This window comes from Somniosus microcephalus, unplaced genomic scaffold (genome assembly GCF_052327205.1).
Source record: "Somniosus microcephalus isolate GS21.2 unplaced genomic scaffold, FLI_Smic_1.0 unresolved_chr4, whole genome shotgun sequence".
Taxonomy (NCBI): Eukaryota; Metazoa; Chordata; class Chondrichthyes; order Squaliformes; family Somniosidae; genus Somniosus; species Somniosus microcephalus.
This window is the reverse complement of record NW_028225182.1, coordinates 34,967,046-34,983,382: the sequence shown is the minus strand read 5'-3', so window position 1 is coordinate 34,983,382 and position 16,337 is coordinate 34,967,046. Positions and strand designations below refer to the sequence as shown.

Sequence of the window (16,337 nt, the reverse complement as noted above, 5' to 3'; positions counted from 1 at the left end):
CTAGAAGGGCGAGGAGAGAGAGAGAAAGGAAGAAAAAATATGTATTTTTAGATTGCAATCAGTGGCTCTCAATGTCAGATCCTGTGGAGGTTGGGAAGAAATGTATTACATAGAATCTACAGCACAGAAACAGGCCATTCGGCCCAACTGGGCTGGTGTTTATGCTCCCCATGAACCTGCTCCCACACCTCTTCACCTAACTATCAGCATATCCTTCTATTCCTTTCTCCCGCATGCACTGATCTAGCCTCCCCTTAAATGCATCGATACTATTCGCCTCAACCACTCCCTGTGGCAGCGAGTTCCACATTCTCACCACTCTCTGGGTCAAGAGGTTTCCCCTGAATTCCCTAATTTAAGTTTAAGGCTTATCCCTTGTGAAAATGAATGTTAGTGTCAGGATTGGCACGTATAGATGGCTGAATAGAATAAGCTAGTTGACATTATATAATATTGAGCTGGGGTATTTTGGTTAAAACACACTTCAGAAAGGCCTGTAGATGTATCAGACAGGCTTTCAGCATAGACTGGGGATAGGGGGTGGGGGTGTGAGGAAGGAATGTCGCTTAATGGACTCTCGTGAAGATAAGGGAATACTTATTGAAGATTGGAAGAGGTAAGACATCAAAACCGCACACAGCAAATGTTGACAGATAACCGTAACACGAAATGATGGCTGCATATAGTGACACCACTATTCCCGACCAGAATGGAGATGATTGGGTAACTTCCCCCATCAATCACGCCTGGAGTGACTGGGATTGACCTTTACGCACAGAATTTGTATTGTGTAACTATCCTGCACGCATTGCATTTTGCTGGAGAATTGATCCTAGTTTCGGTCATGGGTTCTGTTTGCTGCAGTTCGTGGAAACTCAGACTCTGTGGACCGTTTGCTGTAGTGCCCTGTTCAAATAGACTCTGGACTGTTTGCTGTAGTGCCCTGTTCAAATAGACTGTGGACCGTTTGCTGTAGTGCTCTGTTCAAATAGACTCTGGGCTGTTTGCTGCAGTGCCCTGTTCAAATAGACTCTGGACTGTTTGCTGTAGTGTTCTGTTCAAATAGACTCTGTGGACTGTTTGCTGTAGTGCCCTGTTCAAATAGACTCTGCGGACTGTTTGCTGTAGTGCCCTGTTCAAATAGACTCTGCGGACTGTTTGCTGTAGTGCCCTGTTCAAATAGACTCTGTGGACTGTTTGCTGTAGTGTTCTGTTCAAATAGACTCTGTGGACTGTTTGCTGTAGTGCCCTGTTCAAATAGACTCTGTGGACTGTTTGCTGTAGTGCCCTGTTCAAATAGACTCTGGACTGTTTGCTGTAGTGCCCTGTTCAAATAGACTCTGCGGACTGTTTGCTGTAGTGCACGGGTTAAACAGACTGTTTGTTGAGCAAATAGACTTTGTTTGTTGTGAAACAGATTGTTTGCTCTGAGCCCTGCAGTAAGTCCCACCTTGCCTCCAACTCATTGCCCGACAGACTGGTGTCAATAGACACTGCTAAATGATAGCGGCTGTATCAACAGCACACACACAACATGATGACATGCGAGACCAATGTTTGTCCTACGTAATGAAATGTATAAAAAGATAGAACACCTTGAAGATCCTGGGGACTTTGGTCTAGTCTTGCTGAGGCTAGCTGGGTCAAGATGACATGCTTGCAATCTCCTGAAGGGAGTCCTCGGTATGCGAATATAATCGGTACCTCTATCTTATATACACTGCATGCAAGGGGTTGGGTTTTATTATCTCATTAACTTGAATTAATAAAGAGCATTAATCAGAAGTTTTCTTGGCCTCAAACTTGTATTCAAGGTAAAGGATGTATGACAATATCCTATAATACCTCCACTTAAGGGCAATAGGGTATGTGACAATATCTTACATAAACCCAGCAGTTAGGACAATCCTTATCCCTTTACTTCAATACATGCATGTGGAACCAGGAGAGACAGTCGTCTGATCAATAATCTTTATCAAATGAATATAAACCCAACATATGCAGTGCTTATGAGACAGTCGCCTTCATACTCACAATTAACGGACTCATCGGGGGTCCGTGAACTAAATCTTCTGCTGCTTCTGGTAGCCTCTTCAGTCAGACAATTTCGAGTTCCTAGAGTTTCCCGGTGTGCCCTACCTTTATGCATTTCAGTAAGTAAGATTAGTACGCAAGCATGCCAGTAAGGGGCCAGGGGGTGATAAAGTCAAAACTGATCTACGGATTTGCAATATTTTAGTGAGTGAGCGGTCAGTCTATGGAACCCGAGAGAGACAGTGGAAGCAGTTAGTATTAATTCATTCAAATACAAATTAGATAACATTTTGGGATATATGAGTGTGATTCGAGGCGGGACACGTGGTGAGTGTGGCGTGCTTGGGAGCAACAGGTGATTTTGGCCCTATGGTTGCCAAAGCTCTCCAGCACTGGGGGTTTAGCTTGCCTCATATCTGAACAGGCTGGGGGCTTTTCTCTCCAGAAAAAGAGACGGCTGAGGGGTGACCTGATATAGAGGTCTTTAAAACGATAAAGTGGCTCAATAGGGTAGACGTAGAGATGATGTCTCCACTTGTTGGGGGGGGGGGGGTCGAAAACTAGGGGCCATCAATATAACAGTCACTAATCAATCCAATAGGGGGTTCAGGAGAAACCTCTTTACCCAGAGAGTGGTGAGAATGTTGAACTCGCTACCACAGGGAGAGGGGGGTTAACCATTTTACGCAGTGAATTGGTTATCTTCAATTACCAGCTAATGTTCGGTTTGTAAACTCGTTCTCAGGATGTGGGCATCACTGGCAAGAGTGGCATGCATCCCCCCCCCCCCCCGAGGTTGGTGGAGTTGGGCCTTCTCGACATAGCAACTCTTTTGCGCAAGGGTGCTGCTGGCTCGGCCACTTCATGGGGAAAACCACGCAACGCAGGAGCCAGGCAAGGGCTGGTCACTTTTCCTGGGGCCAGCCCACAAGCCCAGCCAATGACCTTTGATGCCAACTGGCCTGACCAACAGCTTGTGCTCGGCGACACGACGATGTCACCGGCGCTGCCATTCAACATTGGCGGTGCGGCTCAAGGCCTGGCGAGCTTCCTTCGGTGAATCGGAGCCACTGAGGAATAGGAGGAGGCCATTCAACCCCTCGAGCCTGTTGCTGCCATTCAATTGATCTGTATCTTAACTCCATCTACCAGCCTTGGTTCATTAACCCTTTAAACACCCTTGCCCAGCAAAATCTACATCTCAGGTTTGAAATTTTCAATTGACTATCAGCCTCAACAGCTTTTTGGGGGAAGAGAGTTCCAGATTTCCACTACCCTTTGTGTGAAGAAGTGCTTCCTGACATCACCCCTGAACGGCCTGGCTCTAATTTTAAGGTTACGCCCTCTTGTTCTGGACTCCCCCCACCAGAGGAAATAGTTTCTCTCTATCTCTTCCCCTATCAAATCCTTTTAATCATCTTGAACACCTCGATTAGATCACCCCTTAATCTTCTATACTCCAGGGAATACAAGCCCAATCTGTGCAACCTGCCCTCGTAATTTAACCCTTTTAGCCCCCGGTATTATTCTGGCGAATCTGCCCTGCACCCCCTCCAAGGCCAGTATAACCTTCCTGAGGGGCGGTGCCCAGAACTGAACGCGGTGCTCCCGATGGGATCTGACCAGAGCTCCGTACAACTGCAGCATAACTTGCACCCCTTTGTATTCCAGCCCCCTCGAGATAAGGGACACCAACCCATTAGCCTTTAGAGTTACTTTGTGCAGTGATTTCTGCACTTGGACCCGCTAAATCTCTCCGCACCGCCACCTTTCCTAGCTTCGCACCATTTAGAAAATACTCTGCTCTCTCTTTCCTGAGGGCCAAAGTGGATGCCCACGTTGAACTCCAGCGGTTGCAGTTTCGCCAGCGCGCTCGGTCGATTGGTGGCCGCTTACCTTGGCAATTCCCGCCGCTGCAGCGCCCATGTCCTCTCCGTCGACGAAAATGTGCATGGTGTCATCGCTGCCACGCTTCACGCCGACTCGGTTGCCGACCTGCGGCGAAAAGGCACGGCGTGAGAACGGCGGCCAGCGAGAGGGCGGCCGCGCTATCCGGTCAATCCAGCCGCGTGGCAACCCAACGCTGCCCCCCCCCACCAGATGGTGCTGACCCCTTGCCGGGGGTCACAACTCCCAGGCTGGCCGTCGGCCGGAACTCACCCGAGCGGCCAGTCTACCACAGATGGGGGGAGCATCGCAGCCGGGGCCCGAACCCACCCTCGAGCAACCTCTGCAAGCGTTCACTCTGCAGCAGAAGTCGGTGGATAATTAGGAAAGCCGGAAGCCCGGGGTCTCCCAACTGAAGCACCCGACCCGACCCCACCCCACCCCGCCGCCGAGATCAGCGCACTCCACAAAGGCCGGGTGCTGTAGGCGGGAAACACCATGAGTTTACCGTTGGCGCAAAGCGGTTCTGGCTTTGCACTGACCAACGAAACCAGACCCCAGGACGTCCCAAAAAGCTTTACAGCCAATGAAGTACTTTTTTAAAGTGTGGTCACTGCTGTAATGTAGGGAAACGTGGCTGCCAATTTCCGCACAGCAAGCCCCCACACACAGCGATGTGATAATGACCAGATCATGTTGTTAGTGATGTTAGTTGAGGGATAAATAAACTTCCCTGCTCTTCTTTGAAATAGTGCCACGGGAGCTTTTACATTCACTCGAGAGCGCAGACGGTTTAAGGTCTCACCCGAAAGACGGCACCTCAGACACTGCAGCACTCCCTCAGTACTGGCATCTGGGAGTGTCGGCCTGGATTAGGCGCTCCAGTCTCTGGAGTGAGTTTTGCGCCCCTCGACCGTCTGACCTGGAGGCGAGAACGCTACCCACTGAGCCAAGGCTGTTGTGCGCACACAAAAAAACGCTCGAGTCGTGGAGCGTAACTCTGCTGGCAAGGCCCGAAGAGAAGTGAAACAGAGCGAGACCACTTCCTCCAGATAGCCTCAATCCGCGGCCGGACTCCGCAGGCGTTTGATTTACAACGGACAGGTTCCTGACCCCCTCCCCGCCCGGACTTACCGCCAGCCGTTCCATCGAGAAGCCGTAGTTCTGCTTCTGCAGCGTGCCGTTCCGCCTGATCTCGGAGCCGCTGACCAGCCAACTGACCTTGGACCTCAGCTCCAGCAACGACGACGGAAGCCCCGACGAGGTGCAGGAGATCTCCACCGGTTGAAGGGTGGTCAGTCCGATGTGCAGCGACCCGGACCACTGCTCGTCAATCTCATCGATCTTGACCTGTGGGCGGCAGCATCGAGACCGAGGGTTTGAGAGGGGAACAAGGACGGGTGTGGAGGGGTCCTCCTGCACTAGGAGGCACTGCTCGCATTTACAAGCAGCACTCTGCTCTGCAAGTTTTCCTTTCACTTCTGGGACCTGGGTGCCAGACAGACAGGATCGAAGTCTGGTCTGTATTCTAACTACAACTCTCTGGCCTGACCTGAAGTTGTACAGTCGCAGCCCAGTTCTTGGTTCAAAGCAGTACACCACTAAATCAAGTCGACATGGCACAAATAGCCAATCTCGCTCAGGCAGGTTTCGGATAACTGGTGTGGGATACAGAACAATGTTATACTGGTGCTCTTCTGGAACTAGGGCAGTGTAGAGGGAGCTTTACTCTGTATCTAACCCGTGCTGTACCTGCCCTGGGAGTGTTTGATGGGACAGTGTAGAGGGAGCTTTACTCTGTATCTAACCCGTGCTGTACCTGCCCTGGGAGCGTTTGATGGGACAGTGTAGAGGGAGCTTTACACTGTATCTAACCCGTGCTGTACCTGCCCTGGGAGTGTTTGATGGGACAGTGTAGAGGGAGCTTTACTCTGTATCTAACCCGTGCTGTACCTGCCCTGGGAGTGTTTGATGGGACAGTGTAGAGGGAGCTTTACTCTGTATCTAACCCGTGCTGTACCTGCCCTGGGAGTGTTTGATGGGACAGTGTAGAGGGAGCTTTACTCTGTATCTAACTCATGCTGTACCTGGCCTGGGAGTGTTTGATGGGACAGTGTAGAGGGAGCTTTACTCTGTATCTAACCCGTGCTGTACCTGCCCTGGGAGTGTTTGATGGGACAGTGTAGAGGGAGCTTTACTCTGTATCTAACCCGTGCTGTACCTACCCTGGGAGTGTTTGATGGGACAGTGTAGAGGGAGCTTTACTCTGTATCTAACCCGTGCTGTACCTGCCCTGGGAGTGTTTGATGGGACAGTGCAGAGGGAGCTTTACTCTGTATCTAACTCATGCTGTACCTGCCCTGGGAGTGTTTGATGGGACAGTGTAGAGGGAGCTTTACTCTGTATCTAACCCGTGCTGTACCTGCCCTGGGAGTGTTTGATGGGACAGTGTAGAGGGAGCTTTACTCTGTATCTAACCCGTGCTGTACCTGCCCTAGGAGTGTTTGATGGGACAGTGTAGAGGGAGCTTTACTCTGTATCTAACCCGTGCTGTACCTGCCCCGGGAGTGTTTGATGGGACAGTGTAGAGGGAGCTTTACTCTGTATCTAACCCGTGCTGTACCTGCCCTGGGAGTGTTTGATGGGACAGTGTAGAGGGAGCTTTACTCTGTATCTAACCCGTGCTGTACCTGCCCTAGGAGTGTTTGATGGGACAGTGTAGAGGGAGCTTTACTCTGTATCTAACCCGTGCTGTACCTGCCCCGGGAGTGTTTGATGGGACAGTGTAGAGGGAGCTTTACTCTGTATCTGACCCGTGCTGTACCTGCCCTGGGAGTGTTTGATGGGACAGTGTAGAGGGAGTTTTACTCTGTATCTAACCCGTGCTGTACCTGCCCTAGGAGTGTTTGATGGGACAGTGTAGAGGGAGCTTTACTCTGTATCTAACCCGTGCTGTACCTGCCCTGGGAGTGTTTGATGGGACAGTGTAGAGGGAGCTTTACTCTGTATCTAACTCATGCTGTACCTGCCCTGGGAGTGTTTGATGGGACAGTGTAGAGGGAGCTTTACTCTGTATCTAACCCGTGCTGTACCTGCCCTGGGAGTGTTTGATGGGACAGTGTAGAGGGAGCTTTACTCTGTATCTAACTCATGCTGTACCTGCCCTGGGCTTCTCAAACTTGGGTCGGATGACTGAGAATTAGCTTCAAATTAAATCAGATAAAGGGAAAGAGAGGAGAACAAACCTCAGCAGGCGAAAAGCAAACTGAGGAAGCTTTTCACATGAAGAGTGATCCACACACGTGCAGGAGCTAAAACTCGAATTATTTAAGAAACAGAAGGGCGCCATGATGGGGTTGGGTATTTGGGGGGTGGGGGGGGGTGGGGGAGAACTGTGGGGTCTTTCCAGGCAGATAAGGTGAGCAACCCTCCTCGGCCATGCCTATCTTGTGATGTGATCTTGTGGCGTGGTCCTAATGGTTTTATTCAGCCGAAGCTGCCGTGTAAAAACAAATCATTTCTCTTTCGAAATCATTCCTCGAGGGTTGGGCGGACGGTTTGCAGAGCTCCGTCTATCACCTGCAGATGGACACCTCCCTTGGGAGACGGCGGGCTCATAGAATCGCACAGCCCAGAAGGAGGCCATTCAGCCCATCATGGACTGAACGGCCTATGTAATGCTATGTGACACTATGTAAACACATCTGTGAAAGAGCTCTCCAGTTACTCCCACTCCCCCTGCTCTTTCCCCGTAGCCCTGCAAATTTCGCTTTTGCCAGTATTTCTCCAATTCCCCGTTTGAAAGTCACTATTGAATCTGCTTCCACCGCCCTTTCAGGCAGCGCGTTCCAGATCACAACAACTCGCCGCATAAAAAAAATTCTCATCTCCTCTGGTTCTTTTGCCAATTATCTTAAATCTGTGTCCTCTGGTTACCGACCCTCCTGCCACTGAAAACAGTTTCTCCTTACTTACTCTATCAAAACCCCCTCATAATTTTGAACACCTCTATTAAATCTTCCTTGAAACTTCTCTGCTCCGAAGAGGACAATCCCAGAGACACGAATAAAGCAAACAGGGTCTGCGCGCCCAATGGGTTTATCCATCATCCCTCACACAGTACTACACTGTCTCGAATTAGGCAGGACCAAACAAACCAAATACTTGCCGCCACCCCCCCCGCCCCCATTTGTATGCCCTGACTTGCCGGCGCTCCGGGAGTGAACAGCAACAGCAGAATCATAGAATATTACAGCACAGAAGGCGGCCATTCGGCCCATCGAGTCTGCGCCGGCTCTTTCGAAAAGCAATCCGGTTAGTCCCACTCCCCCGCTCTTTCCCCATATCCCTGCAATTTTTTTTTCCTTCAAGTATTTATCCAATTCTCTTTTGAAACTGTATCCAGCCCCCTATCAGGCAGCGCATTCCGGATCCTAACCACACGTTGCATTAAAAAAGTTTTCCCTCCTGTCGCCTCTGGTTCTTTTGCCAATCACTTAAAATCTGTGCCCTCTGGTTATCGGCCCTTCTGCTACTGGAACCGGTTTCTCTTTATTTACTCTGTCTCAACCCTTCATGATTTTAAACACCTCTATCAAATCTCCCCTTAACCTTCTCTGCTCCAAGGAGAACAACCCCAGCTTCTCCACATAGCTGTAATCCCTAAGCCCGGGAATCATTCTCGTAAATCTCTTCTGTGCTCTCGCCAAAGCCTTCAATTCCTTCCAAAATGCGGTGCCCAGGATTGGACACAATACTCCACCTGGGGCCGAACTAGTGTTTTATATAGGTTTGGCATAACTTCCTGGCTTTTGTACATCCCATATGCTTTATTAACAGCTTTGTTAACCTGTCCAACCACCTTCAAAGATTTGTACACGAACACCCCCAGGTGTCTCTCTTCTTGCACCCCCTTGCACGAATTCGCAATAATTTACAGTTCTGAAGATCAATTTTTTTGATTAAAGAATCCCTGGGCGTTGTGCTTTTAAATTTCCAGGGATAAAAATGGCTGTCACCACATGGCCGAAGACAAAGGACAATTGTATATCGAGTGGATACATCTAAACTGCAGAAGAGACTTTTGTATCTTGAATGGGAAACATTTAAGAATTGAATGGGTTTTAAATCACCCAGCACTGGACAATAGGGCTGTTGCATTCTCTTTGTTTCAGCCCAGGGAGCTCTGGAAGACACATTAACCCAGTCTAACCACTTTGAGTTAGCCAATCACAGCTTTCTCTTGTGTACTGGACCCTTTGGGTGGGGAATTTTGCACACAGCCCTTGCAAGGCAGAACGGCAGGGGGCTCACCAGGTATAAAGATAGCGGCTGAGAAGCTATCTCTCTCTCTCACTTCGCTGGACCACAGGTGAGCAGGGTGTTCTGACTCCTCAACAATGCAACCTAGCACAGGAGTTTGGGGTGGTGATTTAAGGGTATTGCTAAGATTGTTTAAATAACATTGTAGCCATTGTATCCCTCGTTTTCGCCATCTGCAACCCCGTTATATAGTTTTACTGTAATTACTGTGTTCGTGTGGTATAGTTTGATATTTTGATTATAGTTTCTTTTAGTTAATAAAACTTGATTTTTTTCTCTCATCCAAACTACGTGTCTGTTTTAATATCAATAATTATAAGCCCTGCAGTCAGAACTGGAAGGTGGGGTAGCGATTCGAAACCGCTGTTTTAAAATTGGTTTTATTGTAATTGGTCAGAGTGCAGGACCAGGAAAATTACTTTTAACCAGTTTAAAGAAGCCCCAACCCTTACACCCTTTAAAATTGTACCACTTCACACGAATTTGCTTCTCCGCAAATGCCTACCAAAATGTACCACCTCATACTTTTCTGTGTCGAACCCATCACAATTTTCAACACCTCTATCAAATCTCCTCCTGGCCTTCTGTGCTCTAAGGAGAACATTGATTCCAGTTACCTCAAAGACCTCGTCGGGCCTCAGCTCCTTCATGCTGAAGACGATCCCGTGGGAGAAGCCGTGGACCCGCACCGCCCGGCAGCCGTCGCTCTGCAGCGCCACGTTCTTCCCGCAGTTGGCGTGGAAACGATGCGCAATACCTGGAACTGAAGGGCAACAAACGGAGCGCGTCAGCCCGTGGGATGGCAACACCCCGTTCCCCCCTCCCAACCAAACAACAAATTACATTTATATATAGCGCCTTCAACCTAGTAAAACGCCCCAAGGCGCTTCACAGAACCGTTAAGCGGACAAAACATTTGGGTTATGGTCAGGAGGGACCGGTCTTGGCATCTGAGGTGCTGAATCTTACCCATTGTGTTGTGGGCCTGAGTTACAAATACCAGTTACTAGCCTGTGTGTAGTGAACGTGTCGTCACTTTGAGACAGGGATGTAGCTCACAATTTAAAGTTCGTATACACATATTTTCTAAAAATAAAAAAAAATTGCATGACCTCAGGACATCCCAAAGCACTTTACAGCCAATGAAGTACTTTTTGAAGTGGAGTCACTGTTGTAATGTCAGAAACGTGGCCGCCAATCTGCGCGCAGCAAGCTCCCACAAACAGCAACGTGATAATGACCAGATCATCTGTTTTAGTGATGTTGGGTGAGGGATAAATATTGGCCGCAGGACAGCGGGGAGAACTCCCACTGCTCTTCTTCGAAATAGTGGCCGCCGGAACTTTTACGCCCACCTGAGAGAGCAGACGGGGCCTCGGTTTAACGTCTCATCCGAAAGACGGCGCCTCCGACAGTGCAGCACTCCCTCAGCACTGCACTGGGAGTTTTGGCCTAGATTTTTGTGCTCGAGTCTCTGGAGCGGGGCTTGAACCCATGACCTTCTGACTCAGAGGTCAGAGCGCGGCCACAACTCGAGGTGGGGGCACTTAGCACCAGCCGGGGGAGCAGAGACCCCAGCCGACCTTCTCCCTCCCTCGATCTGGGGCAGACGGGGCAAATACGGACCCCTTAACCCAACCCCCCCACCCACAGGGACCTCGGTGGTCTGTGCAGTCTTAACTGGCTGAGTAATCGGGGGGGTGGGCGGAAGAGCTTAGTTTATTTGGCGCAGAGGCTCTGGGCAATCTCTCAGACTGACTGGGCCCGAACGGCAGGTTAGTGGCAATGTCGCGAGGCAAAGCAGAGCAGGGTGGGGGGGGGGAAAATCAAGAGGGGGGTGGGAATGCGTGCATACCTGGGGAATGTATCGGGAAAGATTTCTCCGTGACGTTGCTCAGGGACAGGCTGTTGTCCACTGGTAGCGAGCCGCTGGTGATGGACACTTGGACGCACTGTCCGTACAGATCAACCACAGCGTACAGCTCTGCGGGGAGAGAAAACAGGACGGTAACAGCAGCTACAGTACACCGTCCAAGCTCAAATGAAAATGAACACCCCCCCCACCGCCAATCCCCACCCCCGCGAAATATTAGAAACAGGATAAACGCACTGTCGAGGACTCTTGTATTACGAGGGCCACTGAACGCTGGGAAAACCGAGCGAGATTGGAGAATCTGGGTTTGTGTGCTGACAAATAATGACGGCTTTGACCGTGGTGTTCTCTCTCTCGGGCAGATGTAGGTGCGTTGGCTTAAGCTAGATCAGTGCCGCCTGATGTAAGAAAACTACTAGGCACTTGGTCTAAGCATTAAACAAAGCTTTAATCAACTGTTTTACAACATGGAGGTCTAGTTGTGTCCTTCACTAGTTCCTGTTAAGAATGTCCTGCGCAAGCTGGGCCCGTGCCCGAGTATGTATACTCTCCCTGGACAGCGCCACCCGTAGGCCGCTCAGTATTATTTCATAAGTCTTTCTTTCATGAATGACTGATTCATGTCACTGTCCTCTCAGATCCAACCCCACTGGCCCCTTCGACCCGGACCCGATCAGCAACAGATATTTCCTCAACGCCACCTCCTTAGGCTTCACTCGTCAGCGCATCCCTCTGGCGTTACCCGGTTTAAAGGGGTGGTTCAGCTGGTAAATGCATGCAACCTGCTCTCCGCCGCCTCCCCACTCTATTCCCCACTCCCCGCCCCGCCACACAACCACTGGGAGGAACAGAGCCACACAGACCAGGAGGATCCCTGCCGTCAACACCAGTCTGTGTTGAGTGAGTTAAGGTTACAAAGGGGTGCAGAAGGGTTAAGCGAGTGGGCACAAACATGGCAGATGGAATATAATGTGGAGAAATGTGAACTTATCCACCTTGGTAGGAAAAATAGAAAAGCAGAATATTTTTTAAACGGAGAGAGATTGGGAAATGTTGGCACTCAGAGGGACCGGGATGTCCTTGTACACGAATCACAGAAACTTAACGTGCAGGTACAGAAAGCAATTAGGAAAGCAAATGGTATGTTATACTCCAATCCCTTTGTCATAAAGGCTAAGAGTAAGGAAGTCTTGCTACAATTATTTAGGGCCCTGGTAAGACCACACCTGGAGTACTGCGTACAGTTTTGGTCTCCTTATCTGAGGAAGGACATACTTGCCTTAAGAGGGAGTGCAATGAAGGTTCGCTAGACTGATTCCTGGGATGGGGGGTGGGGGGGGGGGAGAGAGAGGAATTGTCGTATGAGGAGAGATTGAGTAGATTGGGCCTATATTCCCTAGAGTTTAGAGGAATGAGAGGGGATCTCATTGAAACATATACAATTGTTAAGGGGATTGACAGGGTAGATGCTGAGAGGCTGTTTCCCCCTGGCTGGGGAGTCTAGAACCAGGGGTCACAGTCTCAGGATAAGGGGTCGGCCAATTAGGACTGAGATGAGGAGAAATTTCTTCACTCAGAGAGTAGTGAATTTTTAGAATTCTCTATCCGTTTGAGTCTATTCAAGACTGAGATTGATAGATTTTGGGATATTAAGGGAATCATGGGATATGGGGATAGTGCAGGAAAGAAGGTAGATCAGCCATGATCTTATTGAATGGCGGAGCAGGCGCAAAGGGCCAAATGGCCTACTCCTACTTATTATGTTCTTAACTGTTCACTGGCCTGTTGGAATTGGCTACAGCACTCCTGTACTCATGGGAGTGTGGGGAATGAGACAGGTTACCAACTCCTGATTATTGACCTCGCAGCGAGCCCTTGCCGGAAAGGGTGTGGAGATAGGATCAGGCTCGAGTGCGATGTCCCTTCCCCCACCACCAAATAACCGGGCAACTCTCGGCGTCTGGGGTTGACCCACGAGGAACGGCCCTGGGCTGAGGGACTAAGGGCCGGGGGGGGGGGGGTGCGGCGCATTAAACTGGCGCCATGCAGAGCGGGGGGAGGAGTCAGGAGTCAGAGTGTCTATTTGGAGTTGGCTTCCAGCTGGGCTACGTGGCCAACTTGTTAGTTGTGATGTACGGAACTGGCCCACCCCTCCCTGGGTTAGACGACTGTTGCTGTCGGTGTAAAGCGGAGCACCGTGAAAGACTGAACAGGCTGGGGGCTCTTCTCTCTAGAAAAGAGAAGGCGGATGGGGTGCCGAGGGATCTTTCACCCGAGAGGGCGGCGCTTCGGGTTTAACATCTCATTCGAAAGATGGCACCTCCGACAGTGCGGCACCTCCCTCGGTACCCGGGGAGTGTTGGCCTGGGATTGACTCGAACCCGCGACCTTCTGACCCGGAGGCGAGAGAGAAAGACAACGCTTCTCCCACTGAGCCGTGGCTCTTAAATTGACCGCTATCTCACTGGGGAGAAGGCGGGGGGGTTGGGGGGTCAGATTCGTGAATTGACACTAGGCGGGTGGGGGGGGGGGTCCTTCCTCTACCAAGGCCGGGCACCCCCGCCCGCCGTTGATTTACCTGGCGGTAGTCCCGAGCAGGCCACTCCCTGGTCCACCCCATTAAGGTAGTAATGGAGGTCACCGTTCAAGCTGCGCATCATCCCGATCCGCGAGCCTGTGGTCAGCGAGTCCAGGTCGCAGCTGTAATTGTTGCGCATCGTGTTCCCGTCTTGCATGATTGCCGTGCCGCTGCGAGGGAGAGGGCGAGACAGCCAGAAAGACGTCAAAAGACCGCAACCGCTCGCGTCAAAGCACTGAATAAATAGACACCCGCGCGCACACGCTTAAAGGTTGGGGATCGGTTGCCACTGAAGGCCAGAGGGCGTCGCGATTGGGGGAGGGGGGGGGCCAAGCTCCTCGTGCCATCCGCCGAGGAAAGTACGGGCGCACCCTTGCGGGCAAAATATGTCGAGGCATAGGTCAGCCGGGATCGACCAGAGTGGTGGGCACAGGCTCGAAGGGCTGAATCGCCTCCTGCGCTCGCCAACCTACATGGTCTCCCGGTCCGGCAATGCATAGATTTAAAAATTCTCATCCTGGTTTTCAAATCCCTCCACGGCCTCACCCCCCATCTCTGTAACCGCCTCCAATGCTACAACCCTCCGAGATCTCTGCACTCCTCCAATTCTGGCCTCTTGAGCATCCCTGCTTTCAATCGCTCCACCACTGGCGGCCGTGCCCTCAGCTGCCTGGGCCCTAAGCTCTGGAATTCCCTCCTGAAGCCTCTCCTCCTCTAAAACCCTCCTTAAAAACCTACCTCTTTGACCAAGCTTTTGGTCACCTGTCCCAGTATCTCATGTGGCTTAGTGTCAATTTTTGTCTGATAATGCTCCTGTGAAGCGACTTGGGAGGTTTTCCTGCGTTCAAGACGTTGTATGTTAAAGGCAAGATGTTGAATTTTGTCAGTTTGCATCATTAAAGCATTCCATCTTTAGGTTTGGGCTCGGATCCCCTTTGCCTGGCCGGTCAGCTCACATAACTGAGTCTGGAATGAGAATAGGCCATTCAGCCATGAAGGATGGCTCCTTAGGCGACTGACTCAACGACACCTCTCTCCGCCCCCTCGCACAAAGTCTCTTATACTCTCTTCCTAACTTCTGTTAATCTCTCTCCCGCCCTCACTCCCCTTTCTCAACAGCTATCGATCCAGTTCCTTGTTGCAGCCGGAACGTGTCTGACTTAAGCCAACATCGACACAAAACACACGCACGGGCTTTACCATCCTCTGATCATTAGCCATTTGGCCTTCCTCTCCCACGGTCGAGGGCGTGGGGAGGTTGTGTTACGAACAGTTATCACTGCGCCTCTCAAACTCCAGCCGCCGCACTGTGTGTGGCTGACTCTCAGCGGCCTGGTGAGCCAGTCAGGGTCACCAAGGATGGGTACTAAATGTGACCGTGCCCATGTCACCCATGTCCTGGGCACCACTTAAAATTGGAAGCCTCCCTGGACAGGGAGTAGCCAACAGGGATCATCATCTGCTCCAACGCGATACGGAATGTCTTAAACTACCACTCCCCTGCCCTCCCACAGTGTGTTCAGATCCCACCAGTACCTCAGCATCCAAGTGTCATAGTCTATATCCGTCATAGTGCTGGGAAACTCGAGATCTTCTGGACGGATTGCTGTAACTCCTAAATAAGGGGGAGTCTCAATATTAACTATGACAGGAAAAATGTCATTAAAGTGGACAATATGGGAAAATACACAGCAGAATGAACAACAGCACAACCGACGGGCTTAAAGCAGCTCGTTCAAACGGATTCGACACAAACTAAACTGTCTGTCTGCACAGTACACCAGCGTAGACATGTGCATGTGCCACACAGACACAGACATGCACTCCCTAGACATGCGGCATGCAACACTGGACACTTAACACAGACACACACATGACATACGCCCTAGACATGCGTGCAACCCTGCTCAGACACAACACGCACTCTCCCCACACACACTATCCAGATACACAAGCATGCAACACAATCCAGAAATACGCTCTCCTCCGATACGCACCTACGTGCTGCCTATCTAGATACATGCCCATGTATGCTACGCTGCATAAGTACAACAAGCCACACACAATCTCCCACATCACTTAGATACACGCTCCATTAGCAACTAACTACAAAACAGCAACTGAACAAGATTTTATTTTACTGCAGTTTGATCTTTGATGAAAAGGTCAGTATTTTACTTCCACTACTTGAAACACGCACTCGCACACTGATCTAACAGACCTAGATCTGGGAGACAAATGGACCAGTTTCTCACTGGCTGATCAACTAAGAGAAACGGCCACTGGGTCTAGCTGATTGACCCTTGGATTTTGGGGAACAGGGGGAAAGTTGCTGCGTTCGATGCTTTCGAAGCTCTTGCGCACTGTTCCCAATGAGAGGATTCCGATCCACAAAGCTCGCTTGCACCATCCATGTGCGCAGGCCGCACCTTTGCGCAGTTGGGGAGGGGAAATTGAGCAGGAACTTACAGAAATGTCAGGCAGCTCTTTCCCGCCCTGCCCGCCCCGTGCTGGCTTGGTACTTAACATGGCGAGTTGCTGGGCCGAGGGACGGACACCTGGTTAGCTGCTCTTGGGCGGGACACCGCACGCTGGCCTCTGCGACTTCACGCGAGCGGCCGCACTTCATGTTATTCTTTTTTA

The 16,337-nt window shown here is 50.7% G+C and overlaps 1 protein-coding gene across 3 annotated transcripts in view; it reads right to left on the bottom strand.

Moving 5' to 3' along the window:
• neurl4 (neuralized E3 ubiquitin protein ligase 4) overlaps positions 1-16,337 on the bottom strand; it is a 115,637-nt gene that overhangs the window by 32,852 nt on the left and 66,448 nt on the right. For 2 of the 3 annotated variants that reach the window (XM_085977285.1, XM_085977284.1), the window contains exons 14-19: positions 15,231-15,336; positions 13,695-13,864; positions 11,099-11,227; positions 9,861-10,006; positions 5,056-5,271; positions 3,931-4,029 (exon numbers count right to left, since the gene is read on the bottom strand). In XM_085977285.1, the coding sequence (XP_085833411.1) occupies positions 3,931-4,029; positions 5,056-5,271; positions 9,861-10,006; positions 11,099-11,227; positions 13,695-13,864; positions 15,231-15,336 (866 nt within the window). The remainder of the gene's footprint in view (positions 1-3,930; positions 4,030-5,055; positions 5,272-9,860; positions 10,007-11,098; positions 11,228-13,694; positions 13,865-15,230; positions 15,337-16,337) is intronic. The other variant, XM_085977286.1, reaches the window with a different exon arrangement.